This window comes from Adiantum capillus-veneris, chromosome 28 (genome assembly GCF_014529385.1).
Source record: "Adiantum capillus-veneris isolate H3 chromosome 28, ASM1452938v2, whole genome shotgun sequence".
NCBI classification, from domain to species: domain Eukaryota; kingdom Viridiplantae; phylum Streptophyta; class Polypodiopsida; order Polypodiales; family Pteridaceae; genus Adiantum; species Adiantum capillus-veneris.
This window is the reverse complement of record NC_140958.1, coordinates 29264988-29285196: the sequence shown is the minus strand read 5'-3', so window position 1 is coordinate 29285196 and position 20209 is coordinate 29264988. Positions and strand designations below refer to the sequence as shown.

The following is a 20209-nucleotide window of genomic DNA, read 5'->3' as shown; positions in this document are numbered from 1 at the left end:
CTCTGGGAGTGTTGATATCCTCAGCACCTGCAGTCGTAAGCCGAAAACCCCAAATTTGCAGAGTCGGATCTGCACTCGCCGAGACCACGTAGTCGAAAATGGCCTGCGCAGACCTTTGTCGAAGCCAAATAGTGGCCGAGATGACCTCAGAATGAAATTCTGAGAACACCCAGCCCATCGGGCTATCCCACAGGATTTGGGGCCGTGTATTCGCCTGTCGAATTTCACTCCAATCTGAGCTGGTGGCTCTAGCCTCCTGCAGTGCTGTCCCGAGCCTCGATCTGAGCTCTGATACCAGTTGAAGGAGTACGAGCGGAAGTGCGACGCAAGAGAGAGTGCGAGAAGAAGAGCACGACGATATGGTGAACTCGCTCTACTGTAATGTGTAGAGCATAGTGAGTTCTTATTAGGTTTTTACAAAAGAATATGTGTACATACCTGGCGGCCCGCCCACTTACCTGGGCGACCACATTGGGCTTTATACCCCAACAGTTTTGTGGTAATCTCCTTTAACCAATGAGGTGTAGAATGTATTTACATGAATTATGGGGTCCTAGGTGCCCTCAACTCTAGTCTTCCATTGCATGTCAAAGCTATGTTTTGATTGTTGTATGAGGAAGCTAGCACCAATTGAAGGGATCTTGGAGATGTGTGGGAGGTGATTAACTTGAAGAGGAAGTAGGGAGAGAGGATGCAAGTAGAAGAGATGAATCGAGGCATTTTGTATGTAGAATTGGCATTATCAATGGCCTTCACATACATTTGGTTGTCTAGAAATGCAAGAACATGTTAATCTCTACGTAACTATACACTATAGCATGTTAATATAATGCATCAAGTTGCACAAATGAGGTATGTATGTGTGTAGACCTCAACGATACTTTACAAAAAAAAAAATCAAGTATTTATGGCTTTTTGTGGAATGAATGAGGTTTTCACAAAGCTATAGGAGGCCAATGCATGCTAAATATATGTTGTTTGTTTTAGGGATGGTTCTTTTCTAGAAAGGTTTTACTCTTAGTTTTGGTAGGGTATAATAAATAACTCTCATTTGTTTTCAAGAAACATGTGATCTATGAGATGGAGCTAATTTTGGTGATATATGCTACACATTTGTTAAAACACTACATATTGAGCCTCCTTTAAAGGTTCATCTGGACCATCTCATTCCCAAATACATAGTTATTTATAGTAGATTGTTGTACAAGCACATGAGGTAGGGAAATTTCCACCACAAATCAGGTTTTATATTTCCCACATTTAAGCATGCAAACTAGGTAGTTAATGTTCTCTCATGTTGACCAAGGGAAATAGAATACCATAATCATGCCACTACTGTGATGGATGGAATATGCTAGTAATTTGAGAATGGAATGTTTGAATGTGAATGTCTACTTCCAATAATTGGAAGATCTCTTAACAACAAAACATGGATTTCTTCTCGATGTGTTAAAGCTAGATGTTAGTTGAGCACTCAAAGATACCAATTGGTATAAGTGATGAGAGAGTTCACTTGTTCTTTCAAGATAGGAGAACAATTGACTTTCAAAGAATGTGGTATTGCTAAGGAGCTAAAGAAAGATTGTTTAGATCTTGACATGTCTCCATGTCTCAGAGTAAAGGCACTCAATGGTGATTCCTACTTGCTGGAACCCATGGCCTTTTCTCAAGACTTGGGAAGCTTGATTGTGATGGAGTGACAATGTCAAAATTAGTGGGTAGAGGTTTAAGAGGACACTCCAAGTGAGAACGTCATAAATATATATATTGAGGGTTTCAAGAAATTCACTTAGTATTTAGGAAAATTGAGCACAAATAAAAATAAGAAGTGAAAGAATGAAGACATGCAAGCCAAACTAAGATCCATAAGGTGAGCAAGACTCTCTCACTTGGAGATAATAGTAGAAATATAACCCAAGAATACCTTCCACTTGTACCATTAGAGACTCGAGAAGCATGAGAATCTGATGGTAGTCTATTTTCAGCCCCCTCAATGGTAATGCTCATGGACTCAGCCTCATTAATTGTCCTTGACTCTATTGTACAACCCAACAAAAAAGATATTGATAGAGTTGTAAAAACTTCTAAGAGTGGGTTTGGGGTACAATTTATCCAATTGTTCCCAGTTGACCTATGCAACCTTGCATCAGACACCTACAAATGCAGGCCATTGTCAAATGTGTATGTGAAATACCTTCTGAAGCGGTTTGCAGGGCTCTCTTATAATGTAGCTAACCTAATGCCATATAATTCAATCACAAAAATGTCTCTACAAACAAATGAAGTGCACAAAGATAAGCTAGCAACATACTACTATAGTATTCTCTCTTGCCAACATTCCATATAACAACAAGAGCTTTTTTATGTAACAAGAGCACTAAGTACGCTTCTAGGAAAGACTTCTATAAGTTTAGAACTACAAGCATAGTAGTAGTTTCTCCTAAAGATATCGATGTTCAAATATCCAAAATGGAGAACATAGAGAGAATAAAAAAAATGAAGGGCAATCCTGATGTGGAGGTCTTAAAGCATGGTCATGATCAGTGGCTTGCCTATTCTCGTCCATCAAAACTCAAGCTAGGAGTTCCTATTGGTTATGACAGAGAGAATAATAGCAAATCACAATCTCTATGTGGAGATCTTGAAGCATGGTCATGGTCAGTGGCTTGCTAATTCTTGTCCATCAAAACCCAAGCCATGAGTTCATGTCACTTATGACAATCAAAAACTTTGGGATGCAAATTCCACTTTTATTTTCTCATTTTCTTAACAAATATATCTTGAAATAAACTTATTTTCTTTTTTGTTTATTGAAGGCCTTTGTAAAAGTGACAAATATCACATTCAACCATAGCTCATTTTTCACAAAAGTAGCACATGTGGTCATGTACGAGGATGCATCTATGACCATGTGGATAAACATTTTTCACAAAAGTAGCACATGTGGTAATGTACGAGGATGCATCTATGACCAGTGGATAAACATCTTAGAGAAGCATCAGACATCAACTGCTCATGGACGACAGCCAAACATACTAACCTTTAGATGCCTATGAGGATTAGAAGATGATGATGTCAAGTTTTTACAATAGGAGCTGATAGAAGAGAAGATTTTCTTAGTAAAGAAACCACATCAAGAGGACATGCTTGACCTCTTTGCACACACAATGAACATAAAGCAGACCAAGGATTTTGTGGATGAGATGTTGATGATGTTTAAAGAGCTAGATTTGGTAGCAGTAAACTAGTTCATGCTCATTACAACATTATGGATGAGTGGAATAGGGCCTTGGGTGCCGCTATGACTGGCTTGCTTGGGTGAAGCTGTGGGTTCATGTTGGGGTTAAGGCCTATGTGCCTTGACCGGTCGCCCAGATCATGGGCGCCCGCCCACTGTCACCCTATACTTATAGTGAGTTTACTGTATAGGGGGAGCTGCCACTCTTTGAGTCTCCCCACCCACATCGTGTGTGTGTCTCCTTCTCTCTCTCTCTCTCTCTCTCTCTCTCTCTCACTCTCCGTCTGTGGTGCTCTCGGATCCCCTTCAATTAGTATCAGAGCTATGGTGACCGCGGAGAGCACGACGGCTTTGAGAGCTTCGAAACGATAGCTCACTCGCTCTCGGCGGTGGAGAGATTAAGAAAGCTTGGAAGCTTTGTGAGAATGCAGATATGAGAATTCTGTCCGTCAAACCCATCCGTTTCGACGTGGTCTACAACTTTGCAGAAGAAACGTTTTGCAAATTCCTCACCGTTTTGTTGATATTCAGCTCAGACTGACTGTATACAAAAATTCCAGATTTTCTGTTGTCGCATTGTGTGCGAGTTTGATGCACTTTTGGAAGCACGGGAGATGCTTGAAATTGAGTGCATAAATTCTGAGCTGAAGATGCAATTGTAGCTTGTGTTAAGCTTGTGGTTTGAGGGTTTTTTGGTAGACTTGGGCAACGAAGTACGGAGGCGTTTACACACCACCAAGGCGGTCTCTTGAGAGACACAATTTTTTGGAGCACATAGGTGGAGCTTCTTTCACTGATTTTCATAGGATACTTTGGCAGTGATTTTGTGCTTGGACTCATGGTCTTTGCGGATGGTTTGCATATGGTTATGGCCCATGGTTGATGCCCATTATACATGCATTTTGGCGAGCACTTTCAAGTGCCGGTGAGCTCTCTTGAGAGCATTGTTTTCGCATTGATCAAGTTTCCGGATTGCAAATCTTTTGGCGCTTGCTTATGCGCAGTCACTCCGTTGATGTACGTTGAGTGCGGATTGCCATTGTATGTGAAAATGTGGAGCCATTTTGACATTTCTACTCATTGGCATTGAATAATGTTATGGTTTATGGTAGAGATTGTACTTGAGTTTTTTGCTCAGTTTTCAGGGGAAATTCTATCGGATTTTTCCCAGATTCTCGCCATAGTTTGTGATCGAGTGTTTACTCTCACTTAGACAGGTTTTGTCAGTTTGGACACAGTTTTGTGTTTTTGTATCCACTCTCGCAAGAGTGAGGAGTTGTGTATCTTTCTTTGCTTGAGACAATGGTTTGCTCTCGGGTGGGAGAGTCTTGTGATCTCGAGCATTGTTTGCCATAGTTTTGCAGAGCTTATGCATGTATGTTGAGTGTAGTTTGATGCGCATTGATTGCTCATTGTATTGAGCTTGCAGGACAATGGTTATTTTGTGTTGATAGCCATTGTGCGTCGAAACTTTGGCGAAATTTTCCCAGGAGTTTTATGCGTATCATTTATGCGATCTAGGTAGAGATTGCGGATTGCACTCAGCATTTGCGTGCGGTGTTCTCTGCAGGTGAGAGTTTTGTGCGTGTGTATGCATCGATACCGCACAGTGTGGGCTTGGTGATTAGCTCACAGATTGCAGTGTGATACTAGAGCATGCGAGGCTTGTATTGACATTGCGGGAGCTCTATTTTGGAGTGTGTCTCACTGGTTTTACATTGTGTTTCTGGCCATATTTGTAGACAATTTCCAGGTGTTGTTGGTGAGGTGGTTTTGCTTTCTAGTTTGCTACATTGTGCTCATGGCAGAGACAGGTGATCGCTCAGATTATTTTTACTCTGAAATGTGCATGTTTGATGGGTCAGACTTTGCAGCATGGAGAGAGTGTATGCTTGATGCATTGACACAGCGAGGGTTGCATCGACCATTGAGTGGTGATGCAGGTAGACCTTCAAACATGTCTGACGATCAGTGGCACGAGCTAGAGGAGATGGCACTATCTACACTCTCTTTGCACCTTGCGGAATCTGTATATGCTCTTGTTATGTATGAGACTACTTCGAGAGCACTTTGGCGCAGATTACATGATATGTATGATAGATCTGAGTCATCAAGGACTCGTGTGAGACATGTACATTCACGAGTACGCCGATAGGTGATATGTTGGTATTGTGGTCATTTTGGACACGTTAGACGGCGCTGTTTTCATTGTATACGACATCGTAGGAGACATGGCAGTCTCAGAGATGTATGTAGTGATGCCATGGACTCAGTTGCTTTGATAGTTGAGGCAGATGTAGCGTCGAAGTATACTAGTGACGGGGATGTTACTTTTACCTCGAGCTATGCACGAGTTGCTATGCATATGGATAGTGCACTTCCTTCGCAGTGGTTTCTAGACGCAGATGCTATGTTCCATGTTACGCCGCATCGTGAATGGTTTTGTAGCTATTCTAGTGGGATGCTTGGCAGTGTACGTTTGACCGATGGATCGGTGCATGCGATAGTAGGTGCAAGAGATGTGAGATTGTCATTACTGAGTGGTGCATCTTACTTGTTACGACATGTGTGCTATGTACCAGATTTGACAGTGAGTTTGATCTCGATTGGTCAGCTTAGAGATTGTGGATGTCAGATTTCGCTACGAGAGCGAGATTTTGTGATGCATTTGGGTTCGCTAGTGATTGCGAGAGGTGCTAGGAGTGGTACAGGTTATCCATTGCATGTGGATAACGAGAGAGACGATGTTGTCTCTGTGATCATGCAACCAGGTAGAGAGCGAGAGAGCAGGCGAGGCGAGGCGAGTCTCTTTTGCTTGTGGGTTGCAGGATGCTTTGCATGGAGTGCAGAGCAGTGACCTTGTTGTGCAGGTTGGGTCTACGGATGCACAGGTAGAGCGGGACAACTCTAGTGAGTCACAACAGGATGAGTCATCAGAGGTGATGACAGAGATGACTCACATGGATGCTGAGATGTCGGCTATTGTGGAGTCATTTCTTGATATGCTTATGCCAGAGCTTGATGCAGATTCAGGAAAGATGGATACTCTTGGTATACATGTGATATGTGGTAGGCATAAGGAGTCACTCCAGAGCTCGGAGTCGGAGTGCCATGGTCTCTATGATAGGGGACATGATTGCCATGAGTTGAGTTCTGAGTTGGAGGTGGCAGAGGTTGCCAAGGTTGCATCAACGTTCGGTGTCCTCATGTACGAGATGCTGATCTCGAGGCTCGACATAGCAGCTGCAGTGGGAGCATTTGCAACAAGGTTGATTAGTTGTTCGATGACTCATCTCGGCATAGAGCATAGGGAAGGTTTGCAGGTATTGGACAGATACTTGCAGGAGTGCATGAGCTCTTGTAGACTCTTTGCAGAGCTTGGAGCTAGCTCTGTGTGGCTTCCGCAACGGGATGTTTGTCTATCAGTAGAGTCGGATGCACTAGCTCATCGAAAGTCAGTGGACATAGGTTGAGAGAATATCTCACCTTCTATTAGTTGTACACTATTAGATCTTGCTTAAAGGCACATTGGCCTTTAAGTGGGAGGTTGTTGGAGTTAAGGCCTATGTGCCTTGACCGGTCGCACAGGTCATGGACGCCCGCCCACTGGTACCCTATACTTATAGTGAGTATACTGTATAGGGGGAGCTGCCACTTCACAGTCTCCCCACCCATATCGTGTGTGTATCTCCTTCTCTCTCTCTCACTCTCCGTCTGTAGTGCTCCCCGATCCCCTTCAATTCATTCCTTTCCATGAGGTGACTTCTTGTTAGCCGGTGTAGTTATGACCCTTTGTAGCTGTCATGGCTCGTCATGAGTATGGCAAAATTTGTAATGTTTTGGTTGTGCTAATATAATCCACTCACAATTGTCATTTTTGACAAAAAAAAAGAATTTGACGTGCATCTTCTCTTCTTAAGGCATTTTTCCGTGGTATGAAGGAAAAAATTTCCATTAATTTGTCATTAGTAGGGCTTGGCTAAAGATTGCCCTTCTATAGGGAAGGGAAATAAAATAGGTTACTTTTGCCAATGAAAGGGGAGTACATTAATTTGCCCATCTAATTTAGAGTACAAACACATGCTATATCATTGAAAATGGAAAAGTAGCATGAAAAATAGAAGTCTTATTGTATCTCCAAAAATGTAGTGGAGAATGATTTGGCCTACACAAAAGCTTGTAAATAAATTGCTTACTACATGCATAGCCTTCTTTTTTATTTTTTTGCAAAACCCACAATATGCGGGTGATTAAATTATATAATCCAAAAAATTACATCGAGATCCATGCTCCAACGGAGCCACAGACACCTTATAGAACCATCTGAGACATATATGGTGCCATACAAAACCATCAGACCAGAAACAGACAGTAGACATGTCATCAAGAGGTTGCCACCAGCCTTACACGGTCTGCCACCCTGAAGAAGGGATTCCCTCTAGATGAAGCCACAAAAGATACATAACAAACAATACAAAACATCATACCATGATCATAGCCACCAACATAGACCACCAGAGAGGAGCTAAGTTCGTAATCAGGGCGGAGTCCGGAGCCTCCATCACCTCGCACAAGAAAGCCGAGAAAGCCCAAGCACGAGACGAGACTCACATCAAGTAGGATCCACTACTGGACCCAATAGAGGTCCCACAACTCGAGTCAAGTTGGGCCCACATGAAGTCACCATGGAGCCAAAGGCTGCCACACTCTAGCACCATACTGCAACAAGCCAGATCCAATCCAGTCGCACACCACCAGAGAGAAGAAATGAAAAGATCATGCCGTTATAGGTGGACCAAGACCATCCATCTCTTGCCAAGGGTCTCCACAACACCTGCCGACACTGCCACTGTCAGCAACTATCACCTCAAGCACGAACCGACTTGCAATGTTCCATACTTGTGAAGAGCAGGGCGACCCTCCGCAAGGGAGATGGGCAGTCCCCAAGCTTGGTGTGCAAAAATATGCCATGATGAGCCCCACTCACCACATAGGAAGAAGAAGACAACCGAGCACCCCATCCTTGGAGCACACTTGCCCCGCAAGCCAAGCCAAACCCCTCTCGACAGTCCCTGAACCCGCAACATGTCCAAAGCCTTACGCACATCGACTTGCAACCCCCAGATAGTCCACCTAATGGACCCCCCCCAGCCCGGCGTGCAACTGTTTGAGGCTGTCCACGAGCAAAACAAGTAGGGGAGCGGGGCTCCATCGCGCAGGCTCCGTCGCAATGGCTAGGTGAAACTACATGCATGCATGCATAGCCTTCTTGTATTCTTCACCAAACATGTTGCTCCATTACAAAGCTGTCTTGTAATTTTTGTAATGTTTTGTCATTAGAAGGGAAAAATGAAATTGTGCCCTTCTATAGGGAAGGGTACTATTTCACAAGGCCCATCGTTTGAAAGAATAGGGGGCTCTTCAAATCCTAACACTGCTCTCGACTAACCATCTCATTGTGCATTAGAACTCACGCCTTCTAGATGCAAGCATTGGTGATTGCATTTAAAGAGAATCTTTTGCCTTACCTTCTCAGTGCTCACATCTCTTGTAGACATATCCTCCTATTAGTAGCATTCCAAGAGACTACATTGGGTTAAAAGCCCTTGCTCTACATTCTTTGAGAACATTGTAGTGCTTTGTTGTACTTGTGCATCTTCGGTATCAATATCATCTATGAGATGGTATGTGGGTTGTGAAGCTCATCAACTACTTGATGTTCATGATAGCTACATCATCAATGATGATTGATTAATCTCATAGGCCAAGATTATCCTCTAGTAGAAAGAGTCTATAAAATACATTAATAATGCTCTCTCTACAAATTCCCTCGTTTCTTTTGATTAAATCTTCCCTCTTGAGTGAAGGGTCTTCAGTTCAACACTAAAGGAAATATCTTAAAATTGTTTCTATATGACACTCAACTTTCCCTTCTCATGTGCATGTTTCTATGTGAATAAGGAGAGAAAACATCGATAACCTTTCTATCACCAGAGTATGGATGTTTGGTTACTTTAATTCCCTCTTAAGTAATAGGTTTTGATTTCAAGACTTGTCAAATAGATCTATATCCCTTGCAATTTTTCCTACTACATTAGACCATCTCCACTCTCTCTGAGACTTTTTCTTACACTCTCTCTCTCTCTCTCTCTCTCTCTCTCTCTCTCTCTCTCTCTCTGAGCTTAAACACCAAAAGAAAGAGCATTACTTGACCTCTTCGAAGCATATTATCTAAAAAGAGACAATTAAAGGAAAGGGAGAAAATAATTGTAGGCTAGATGATGCAAGTGAGTTTGAGGGCTTCTTAGAGATTTGCTTGCTAATTTTGGTTTGTGAGTTGGTAAAAACATCGAGTCATGTGGATATATATGCTCTGAATGCAAGCTCAGTGAGGAGATTTTTTCAAGGACACACTAATCACGAATAGTGCAAGCTGTGGCGCTCGCGCCATTAGGTCCCCACCATTCCAAAAAAATGAAAACCATTGTAAAACACCTAAAAAGACAAGGTGAGGGATCACGAGGACCTGCCAATGGAAGGATTTGTGGAGGTGCTTTTAGGAAGTAGGAAGAGGGGAGCATTGGAATGTGTTTTTGGAGTTTAGTGGGAGCAGCAAGTAAATAATGGAGTGGTCTGACCAGAACGAGAAGTTAGTACCTGTTGTTATGTTAGTGAAGGAATTTGTAGTCCAAATGTGATCCAAAGTTGAATCGTAGATTGTTGTGGTTTGGGTTATATGTTGTGTCATGTTGTGTGTGGAGAAAAGGTTAGAAAGTACAAGGTATTCAGGTGTTTGGTATTTAGCATTGATGTTGAAGTCACCGAGTAAAATGGTAGGTGTGTGTTGGAAGTGAGGTGTGAGTAGTGTGGTCAATGTTTGCTGGAGGAAGGGAAGTGGAATTGAGGGTCTGCGGTACAATGTTATCAAGGTTATTGGTGGATTATGTGGCATGCTGAGGAGCGCTGCAATGCACTCTATTTCATTCGTGGAAATGATGTTGTGGTGTTGTAGATGCATGTTTTTGTTTGATGTGAAGAGGGATACTCCCATGGGGCCATTTGTTTGAGTGTGTGTGTAACCATTTATGGCCACTGTGTTAGGATGTTGTAGTTTTGTTTCTTGGAGACAAAGAATGTGGGAGGCCATTAAGCTATTATCATGAATAAGGTTGTTGTGGTGTTTCTTTAGGGACACAATGCTAAGAGATTGTATTATCAAGTGATTTCTGGGCAAAGAGTGGAGGTCAAGCTGTGTAGGTTTCCAAGTGGCATGTGTTTTGAGGCGGTGTAACTCGGTTAGAACTGTTTGGTTTACTTTAATATGGTTGGAAGTTAATTCTGCCAGGAGGTAAAGGTTGTTGGGATCTCTTACGCAAGAGAGGGCAGTGTACACAAGGCCAAGACTTTGAATGCCGGTTGGATCAAAAGCCAAGGTGTCTAGTGTCAAGCCTTGTGCACGGTGTATGGTTCTAGCAGTTGCAGGTTGAATTGGGAATTGTGTTCTAGTAATAGTGTTCAGGAAGTTCTTTCCTATTTGAAACTCACGTGTTATTTTTTGGATTGGTGTCCATTGCCTATCTATTGATGCAATGTATAGTTGTTGGTTTTCATACCTAGTTTTTTGGCCTACTTTAATGGTTTGAAAGTGAATCCAGATTGTTTGTGTCGTGGAGTTTTGTGTTATCGCTTTGAATATACCGTCATCTCCATTGACTAGGCCATCTTGAATGTCATTATTTCCAGCACAAAGTTCTACAATTAGGCCTGGTTTCAAGTGAAGTTTTTTATGAAGACCTGCTGTCAATTTTTGATCTATTGGTATTTGAATAGTTTTGCTGCAATTTTTTGCCCTTGTGTCTTGTGCTTCAATAAATAGTGGTGTCCCTATGGTAGTGTTGAAAATATGTTGGTTGTGTAGGTCTTTATCTTTGTTTGCATAGTAAAGGTGGGAGACGATGACTGGATGAGGTACTGTGCGCATGTAATGTGTATTGAGGTACAAAATGTTTTCATTGGTGTATTCTGAAACGTGTATCCTGTTGAGTATGTCGATGAATGTCTTGTTAGTTTTTCTCATGGTGCTTGTTAACTCGTAAGACTTTATGCGGTCATGCCAGAAAGAGGGTGAGATAGCTTTGAGCAACTGATGTTTCCTGGAGAAAAATCCAAGAGTCGTGCACAGGACTCTCTTGGCAAAGATCACCACACAAGACAACATCAACACCACCAAATGGAAGGTCTTAGTTGTTTTTTGTTGCACGCAGGCGAGAGTCTGCCATAGCGAAGACGCTGGTTCCAATCAAGGAGACTTAATCGAAAACGGCTAGCTGCAGGTCGCGATAAAGTAGTCGCAGCTCATTAAGTCTCTCAGGTGATAGGGAAATGTTAGATGATGTGAGCAGTGGCAAGTGGAGGGCTGAGTGGATAGTGTCTCCACCAATGTTAAAGGCAGCCTTGCTCGTGTATGCCATTAGCAAAGCTTTTTTTGTTGTTGGGCTGGAATGTGATCTGTGGTTATAGAAACGTAGAAGTCCTTGCACAATCAAAAGGAGGGTGAAAGTTTTTCCTGTGCTTGCGCCTCCAGCCAGGAAAATATGGATTGGTTCTATAGGAAATATACGTTTTCTTAGCATAATATCATCGAATATTAGCCTTTGTTGTGTGTTAAGTAGTAGAATGCTCTTGTAATACATATCGTCTGGCTGCAGTAGTATTTTTATGGTTGGTATAGTGTGTGTATGCAGTTTAGGTCTTGTGTGATGTCAACACGAATATGGGAGGAAATATTAGATAGTGTTGTAGATGTCGAAGGTGAATTGGTGGCTAGTGAGTTGGTGTTAAGGTTGTCCTTTAGTATTGTGGTTTTGTTATATTTGGATTCGTTTGTATCGATGGTAGGTTTATTTTGATTGTATACATCTTTCCATGTGAGTCCATCTGCTAGATGTTGAGTTTCATTATTTATCCATGGTAGAAATAAAAGACATTGTTCTCTATAATAATTATCTGGATTTTTTGCGGCATTATATTTAACATATCGTATAATCTTTGGTTTGGTACGTTTTTTGTATGTGTTGCTTGTTGTATTGTATGTGGAGGCAAATTCTGCCAATAATATGGTATTGAGCTGGGTAGGACGTGTACAATATTTGTCTATGCTTGTCTCGTAAAAGATTTCTGTGCTAGTCGGGTGTATGTTTTTTAGGAGGTGTTTTCGCTTGAGAAGCATTGTTCTCTCGTGGGGAGGGTTTGTGTTTATGAACATAAATTCTCGAGTTGCGCTGTAGAGAGGTAGGGAAAGTGCAATATATACTGCTTGTTGTGAGCTTATTTGCTGTGTGTTTAGTATTGTGTTTTCTGTTTTTTGAAGTCTATCGTATGTAGTTGCATTGTTTTCAATGCAAGAGTCAAATTGTTCTTTGATTGCTTTGATGAGTGTGTTATCAAATTTTGTTATATATGAGGTGCAATAGGTAGCTGCTCCGTGTGCATTTAAAATGTATTGTATATCTGAATTCGCATCCCATAGCTTTGAAATGGTTGGATTGAAGTTATTTGTGCAAATATATTTGATATTTCTTTTCAACAAAAGTGTTGGGCATGAGATTGTGGATGATATAGCTTCGATGTAATCGTCAAATCGAAGGTCCATTGATAGGAGCCACTGTTCGAATGTAATATTTGCTTTATAATCTAGTAGTAGCAGATTATCTTTGATTCGTTTGTGTTTCTTTCTTTTGCATTGGATATTGTTATTTGGAGAGCGGCAGGGTTCTAAAATCATAGTAAAAGGCATTGGGTAGCGAGGAAAGTCAAAGCGGCATCCCTTGCGTTTTTTGAAGCAAGTCTTCCTATGTTTGTGTGTTTGAATTTCTTGTAAGTCTACATGAAGAAGCATGGAGTCAGTTGTTATGTACTTATCAATGAAATCCACAACATCTTCGTTGGGATCTTTCCCACAGATAGGAGCATTTTCTATCCATAGGAGCCCATGATCATGCTGGCTACTTTGGCTCTGAAACTCGGTTACAAAAAAGTGATCTTTGAGTTTTCCCAATATGGTTATATCCTTGGTTAACAATTTCTTCATCTGGTTAAATCGGTTCAAGTAAAAGCGGGTTGTTGTTACAGGGTCAGCTCGAACCAAATCTCGTATGTATGACGCTTCTGTCTGTGTGGTTGCACGCTGATGGGGTTGAGATTAGCAAGTGCTCTAATCAAGGGCTTCCAACGTTTCTCAGCCGAAGAAAATGTGATGAAGAATGTTGGTGGTCCAAGTTGTCTAATCATAGCGAAAGCGTTTTTTTTTAGTTTCTCTTTGTAGTCAGGTGATGTTCGCAATGCCTCGAAGTCACGATATCCAAGTTGGGAAGACAAGACCTTCTCAATGTTAGTATCTCCAACAACCTGTGCGGCCACTAGTGTAGTGGTTTAGCTTGCCTTTGCGCATACGGATCCAAATGGATCCCATGATTTTTTGAGTCATGACTTTGACTGTTTTGAAAAAAAGGTTCTCTAAATTTAGCGAGAATCTTCTATTACTATGCATAAGCTCCCATTGAGCCACGTGATGATATTTATGCTTAGCAAGTGTATGGTGTTTACGGAGCTCACCATAGAAAATAGTAAGGAAACTAAGTTCTTCACAGTATTCATCTTTGAAAATACTCAAAGGATTATTTCCCTCGGCAGGAGCTACAAAGAAGGTTTTGTCGTTGTGATCTACTACTTGTTGTGATGACTCAATTCCATGGAGCATGACATCTGTAGCTAGATCATCTTCTTCTGATGGTTGATTGTCGTCGGCAAAATCATCAGGTAAAGGACAATGAAGACTATGGAAATGGCTTACCCACTCGTTGTTCATAGTAATATTTTCGTTCTTGTATAAAGATGTTTGCAATAGTTGAGCAGTGGCTTTTATTGTAAGCAATGGTCAAACAACCCCGAAAAGGTAGCAATGATTGTACTGTAGACGACGCTTAATACTCACTATTATCGAGGCTTCATCATGAATAAACCTTGGCAATATTTGTCGTGTTTTCCCCAAGGATGCCAAAACATTAACAACGCTACCTCGCAAGCCAAATTGACCATCGTATGTAAGCTCCCTAATTTTGGTGAAAGGTAGCCTAGGACTTACAAGCCGGCTTTCTAAATGATTTAGCTTCTCTACTGTAGCCGAGGGGAGGTTAAATCCTATGGAATTCAATTGGGTGAGCAGTGCACCATGTTCTTGCCTTCTACGACTGCATGAAGTGCAAACGTAGTTTTCGTGTATCTCATTGTTTCTAGACCTCCCAAGTGCCGACCTACGCCCTTTTCGAGCTAATTGTGAAAAAAAAATTAAACGTCCACGTTTATAACATCGATATATAGGAACATCGTTTGCTGTTTCTATGTACTGTTGTATAGTTTTTTTTGATGGGGAGGCTTGTTCAATGTTTATGTTGGACGGAGCTGTGGGGTGTTTTTTTTAAAAAGTTTTTTAATTTTTGATGTTATTGCACCTATTTCTCGAATGGTTCCGTCACCCAAGCAAGCAAATTGCCTCGCGATGGAGATAGGGAGTTCATTCGATTGCTGCAGAATCAAAGCTGTCAATGACTCTGTCTCATTTTTGTCCCAGGTACGAGGTTTGCGTTTGTGTGAGGATCGGTTGTCCCCCAAGTAAAAAAATAGGTTACCACTTCTATCAACAATGATGATTTTGTGAAATGTCACTGAGTCGGCTCCACTATTGAATGTTGTGTTTTTGAGTGAAGTTATTGGCACACCGTAAATATAAACATCACATACAATACTAAAGCTAAAGGAGAACACATGGATAATATCAAGTGCAATACTAATAGATGATGTGTGGCTATTTAATACTTGGGTCAAAATGGAGGAATCATGTTTATTGGAAGCCAAATATACTAGAGAAGGTGTGATCATTGGTGTTTGCTCCAATGATTCTCTCAATGCCTCTATCATAATGTTGGTGATTTTTTGTAATGACGAGTGCGACTTTATTATTTTATTGAGCATGAGTAAAACATTGTTATTCCATGGGTGATTAGCCAAGGAAAGCACTATCAATATCATTTTGAATGAGTTGTTCAAAAGATGCATTATGGTTGGTTGAGGAAGCCATGTACATGCAGTTTTTCCTCCCCTTACGCTATGCGGTGGAAGGAAGATAAGTAAATGAAACACACACACACACTCAGAGAGAGAGAGAGAGAGAGAGAGAGAGAGAGAGAGAGAGAGAGAGAGAGAGAGAGATGGGAATTTACAAGATGAGCAATGGATGAAAGCAATATAATACAAAGGGTGTGCTTTGGCGTGGAGATGATGGAGCTTCAATGTTGTAGAGGAGCACTACTTTGTCTCTTCGACAAAAGATGTGATGAGGCCTAATTTGATGACAGTGAATTTGCTAGTGCAAACAAGGGAGGCTAGTAGCTCACGTGCATCTAGCACATCAGAAGCATATAAGTCAATAAAGTTTGGTAAGCTGCAATATTTTGTCGACTATGTCACCCGCTAAGGAAACATCAATTGGGGAAGCTTTGTTGGCCAAATCTTTCCTTCAAGCTTAGGCACCAAAACAATAGTTGTAGATTTTGAGTAAATAGAGCAAAAGTCCATCTCTTGTTGGTGGTGAATGTTAGCAGATTTGCATTGACCGCAAGAACGTTCCAGCAAAATTGAGTTCATATTCACAAAGTGCAGTATGCCAGTTATCTATGTATAGGCATCTGACGAGTTAGAGCTTTCTTGAGTTTTTGCGATGAAAAAGGAAAAGTAAGAACAATACTTACTTTTTGATTGTGACCAACATCAAGAATATGGGCCTTATATGCTTCCTCCGAACGGTGCTTGGGACGAGGACTTTTGACGTATGCTAGGTTAGTAATATCCAAGACTGAGAGTGTATTGCTTCAACCTGTGAAGGAATCTATGTTTCGTGCAACAAACATAGGATGCACATCGGTCTCCAGAGTACGCAAAAAAGCGTGGTAATCGTCTTTACGTGTATTCACGAAGCTAAGTATTGTCGAATATGTCATCCGCTAAGGAGACATCAATTGGGGAAGCTTTGTTAGCCAAAATCTTTCCTTTAAGCTTGGGCACCAAAACAATAGTTGTAGATTTTGAGAAAATAGAGCAAAAGTCCACCTCGTGTTGGTGGTGAATCTTAGTAGATTTGCATTGACCGCAAGAACGTTCCACCAAAATTGAGTTCATATTTACAAAGTGCAGTGTGCTAGTTATCTATGTATAGGCAGCTGACGAGTTAGAGCTTTCTTGAGTTATTGCGGTGAAAAAGGAAAAGCAAGATCAATACTTACTTCTTGATTGTGACCAACATCAAGAATATGGGCCTTATATGCTTACTCCAAACGGTGCTTGAGACGAGGACTTCTGACGTGTGCTAGGATAGTAATATCCAAGACTGAGAGTGTATTGCTTCAACCTGTGAAGGAACCTATGTTTCGTGCAACAAACATAGGATGCACATCGATCTCTAGAGCACGAAAAATAGCGTGGTAATCGTCTTTACGTGCATTCACGAAGCTAAGCTGTGATGGCAAGAGAGGAAAAATATTAGAAAGCTGCAAATCTATAGAAGGGCGAAGATAAGTAAGCTGTTGGCCCATCTACAACAACAAGATCACCTTGGGAAAGACTAGCTTTTGAAGTGCTATCATGGCCCTGTATAACAACAAAAGCTACAGTTCCAAAGTGTGTACGGGTGCCATGTGCATGCAAGGACTATGCCTCATCCAAAAATTGATGCACTTTGCTCTGTGGGTAGAAACTAAGGCTGACTTCAAAAGGCTTTGTCTTTTCTACAACCGTGGAAGCATTGAAAAATAGTACATAACGAGATGTGCAAGCATCTGACTTAGTTTGTCTTAATATCGTGGCATTTTCAATTTAGAAAGTGCCGACTGAGGGCATGGAAAAAGGAGAAATGCTGCCCCAAAATAGACAAAAAGTGTAAAACTTAAAAAAATAGCATAATTTTTTGAAGTTTCCTCTTGTAATATTGAGATAGGAATTTACAAGATGAGCATAGATGAAAGCAAAGCACTTTGCTCTCTGGGTAGAAACTAAGGTTGACTTCAAAAGGCTTTGTCTTTTCTACAATCTTGGAAGCATTGAAAAATAGTACATAAGGAGATGTGCAACTGTCTGACTTAGTTTGTCTTAATATCGTGCCGTTTTCAATTTAAAAAGTGCCGATTGAGGGCATGGAAAAAGGAGAAATGCCGCCCCAAAATAGACAAAAATAGTGTAAAAATTTAAAAAACAAACGTATTTTTTTGAACTTTTCTCTTGAAATATTGAGATGGGAATTTACAAGATGAGCATGGATAAAAGCAATATAATACAAAGGGTGTTCTTCGGCATGGAGGTGATGGAGCTTCAAAGTTGTAGAGGAGCACTACTTTGTCTCTTCGACAAAAGATGTGATGAGGCCTAATTTGTTGACAATGAATTTGCCAGTTCGAACAAGGGAGGCTAGTAGCTCACACGCATCTAGCACATCAGAAGCATATAAGTCAACAAAGTTTTTGTCAAGGTGCAATACTTTGTCGACTATGTCACCCACTAAGGAAACATCAATTGGGAAAGCTTTGTTGGCCAAAATCTTTCCTTCAAGTTTGGGCACCAAAACAATAGTTGTAGATTTTGAGAAAATAGAGCAAAAGTCCACCTCTTGTTGGTGGTGAATCTAAGTAGATTTGCATTGACTGCAAAAACATTCCACCAAAATTGAGTTCACATTCACAAAGTGCAGTGTGCCAGTTACCTATGTATAGGCACCTGACGAGTGAGAGCTTTCTTGAGCTATTGCGATGAAAAAGGAAAAGCAAGATCAATACTTATTTCTTGATTGTGACCAACATCAAGAATATGGGCCTTATATGCTTCCTCCAAACGGTGCTTGAGACGAGGACTTTTGACGTGTGCTATATTAGTAATATCCAAGACTGAGAGTGTATTGCTTCGACCTGTGAAGGAACCTATGTTTCATGCAACAAACATAGGATGCACATCGGTCTCCAGAGCACAAAAAATAGCGTGGTAATTGTCTTTACGTGCATCCATGAAGCTAAGTTGTGATGGAAAGAGAGGGAAAATATTAGAAAGCTGCAAATCTATAGGAGGGCAAAGATAAGTAAGCCTTAGAGTGGCACAGTCCTCAGCCGCTGGTCCATCTGCAACAACAAGATCACCTTGGGAAAGACCGGCTTTTGAAGTGCTAGCATGGCCCTGTATAACAACAAAAGCTAAAGTTCCAAAGTGTGTACGGGTGCCTTATGCATGCAAGGACTGTGCCTCATCCAAAAATTGACGCACTTTGCTCTTTGGGTAGAAACTAAGGCTGACTTCAAAAGGCTTTGTCTTTTCTACAACCGTGGAAGCATTGAAAAATAGTACATAACGAGATGTGCAACCATCTGACTTAGTTTTGTTTTTACAGCTACATTCTCAATGTGGACAAAGTCTCCTATAGTAAGGGTGTCAATGAATTGCTCAATAAAATTGATCGCTAACAGCACAAGTGATGGTGTCAGTGTTGAGTGGATCAACTAGGTCTGCCTTAAGGTAACGCAAATACTTAGCGACTTCTGGTCTTTGTTTGTAGGTTCCATAACGGTTAAGTATGCACCCCTCGAATACGAAATGAGGGCAAGTTTCAGTGATGTCAACAATGCGCAATAGAGGGATCTTAGTGGGAATATAAGACACAAGAGAAGATGAACCAGCGGGAATTACATTCTCATGGCAACACTCAGTACCAATATGTGCTTCTAGTTTGGCACCCTTCGCAACACTCTCTTTTTTTGCAACTACAGGTGGTGGTCCCCTCAGTAAAGGTTTGGCTGCCACAACAAAAAACAAAACTCGTAAGGGTTGGATACAACAATAGAATATCTATGCGATGCAAGCAAGTCTTACTTAGTTCCGTTGTCGCGTTGCACGTCTTGGAAAGTGTACGTGCTATTGTACCACTTTGTTCTACACGCTTGAGGGATTTGGGCCCAACACCAAGAGAAGAAGAAACATCAACCTTAGGTAGGCTCGAAGCGCTCCTTGTGCGGAGTGGAGACACACGATCAAGGACGAGGGCACTATCGGGTCCCAAAAAAGATGCAGCTGTATCATAGTGCATATCTTGTGTAATTCTGTAAAAACAAAAAGAAAAGTCACAATATTGCCAAGCATATATCAATCATTTTCTATAAGTTAGCAAGCTATTGAGTCACCATTTTCAAACTCCATCGAGCGAACATCACTAGATTTATCGCACATGGGTTCGACGTTGTCATCATAGCCATCGTAATGTCCATCGAGTGTATTTCGCAAGGAAGAAGAGGCAACCATATTAAGAGAGGATGGTAAATAATGTTCACAAAATTATTACTTGATGTGTTCAAAAGAAGCAAAGGATAAAGAACATGCTTTAGCTAAAGGATGAATAAGTTCATAGAAATAATACTTGAGAGAGTCACAAGCATCTTAGGATCAACAAGGGAGAGGGATGCTTTTAACTAATTTTTGAAGCATCAAGACCACTTATATACAACAAGCTCCCTTAAGGGCCTTTCTCAACGGTTTACTATGTCTTAAAGCTAACCTACTATCACATCTATCAAATGGATTTGACACATAAATGGATTTGACACATTTAGACACATGCAACATCAACAACATGTGACATCAAATTCAAAGGGATTAATGAACTAGTGGAAAAGTGTGTGTTAATGGTCTAGGGTTCCCATGTTCATGTGTTGAACACCATAGAAATAGCGAACGAACGAGCCTAAAATTTTCTCTTGACAAACTTAGCAAAAAGAAATTTACATGCTCGAGAAAATGATTTTTCCTGACCACTTGGTGGGAAAAGGATATTCCGAAAACCAGTGCTCATCGTAAATTGTGTGTCGTCTTAATAGTGTGCCGGTTTCA

At 41.2% G+C, this 20209-nt stretch overlaps 1 protein-coding gene across 1 annotated transcript; it reads right to left on the bottom strand.

The window, feature by feature from the left end:
• Positions 1–7424: 7424 nt before the first annotated feature.
• Positions 7425–8512, bottom strand: LOC147420225 (uncharacterized). The gene is made up of 2 exons (XM_086504926.1): positions 8226–8512; positions 7425–8072 (listed from the first exon to the last, which is right to left on the bottom strand). Exons 1-2 carry the CDS (start codon positions 8490–8492, stop codon positions 7947–7949), a joined length of 393 nt encoding a protein of 130 aa, XP_086361052.1. The 5' UTR covers positions 8493–8512; the 3' UTR covers positions 7425–7946.
• Between the last annotated feature and the right edge of the window lie 11697 nt (positions 8513–20209).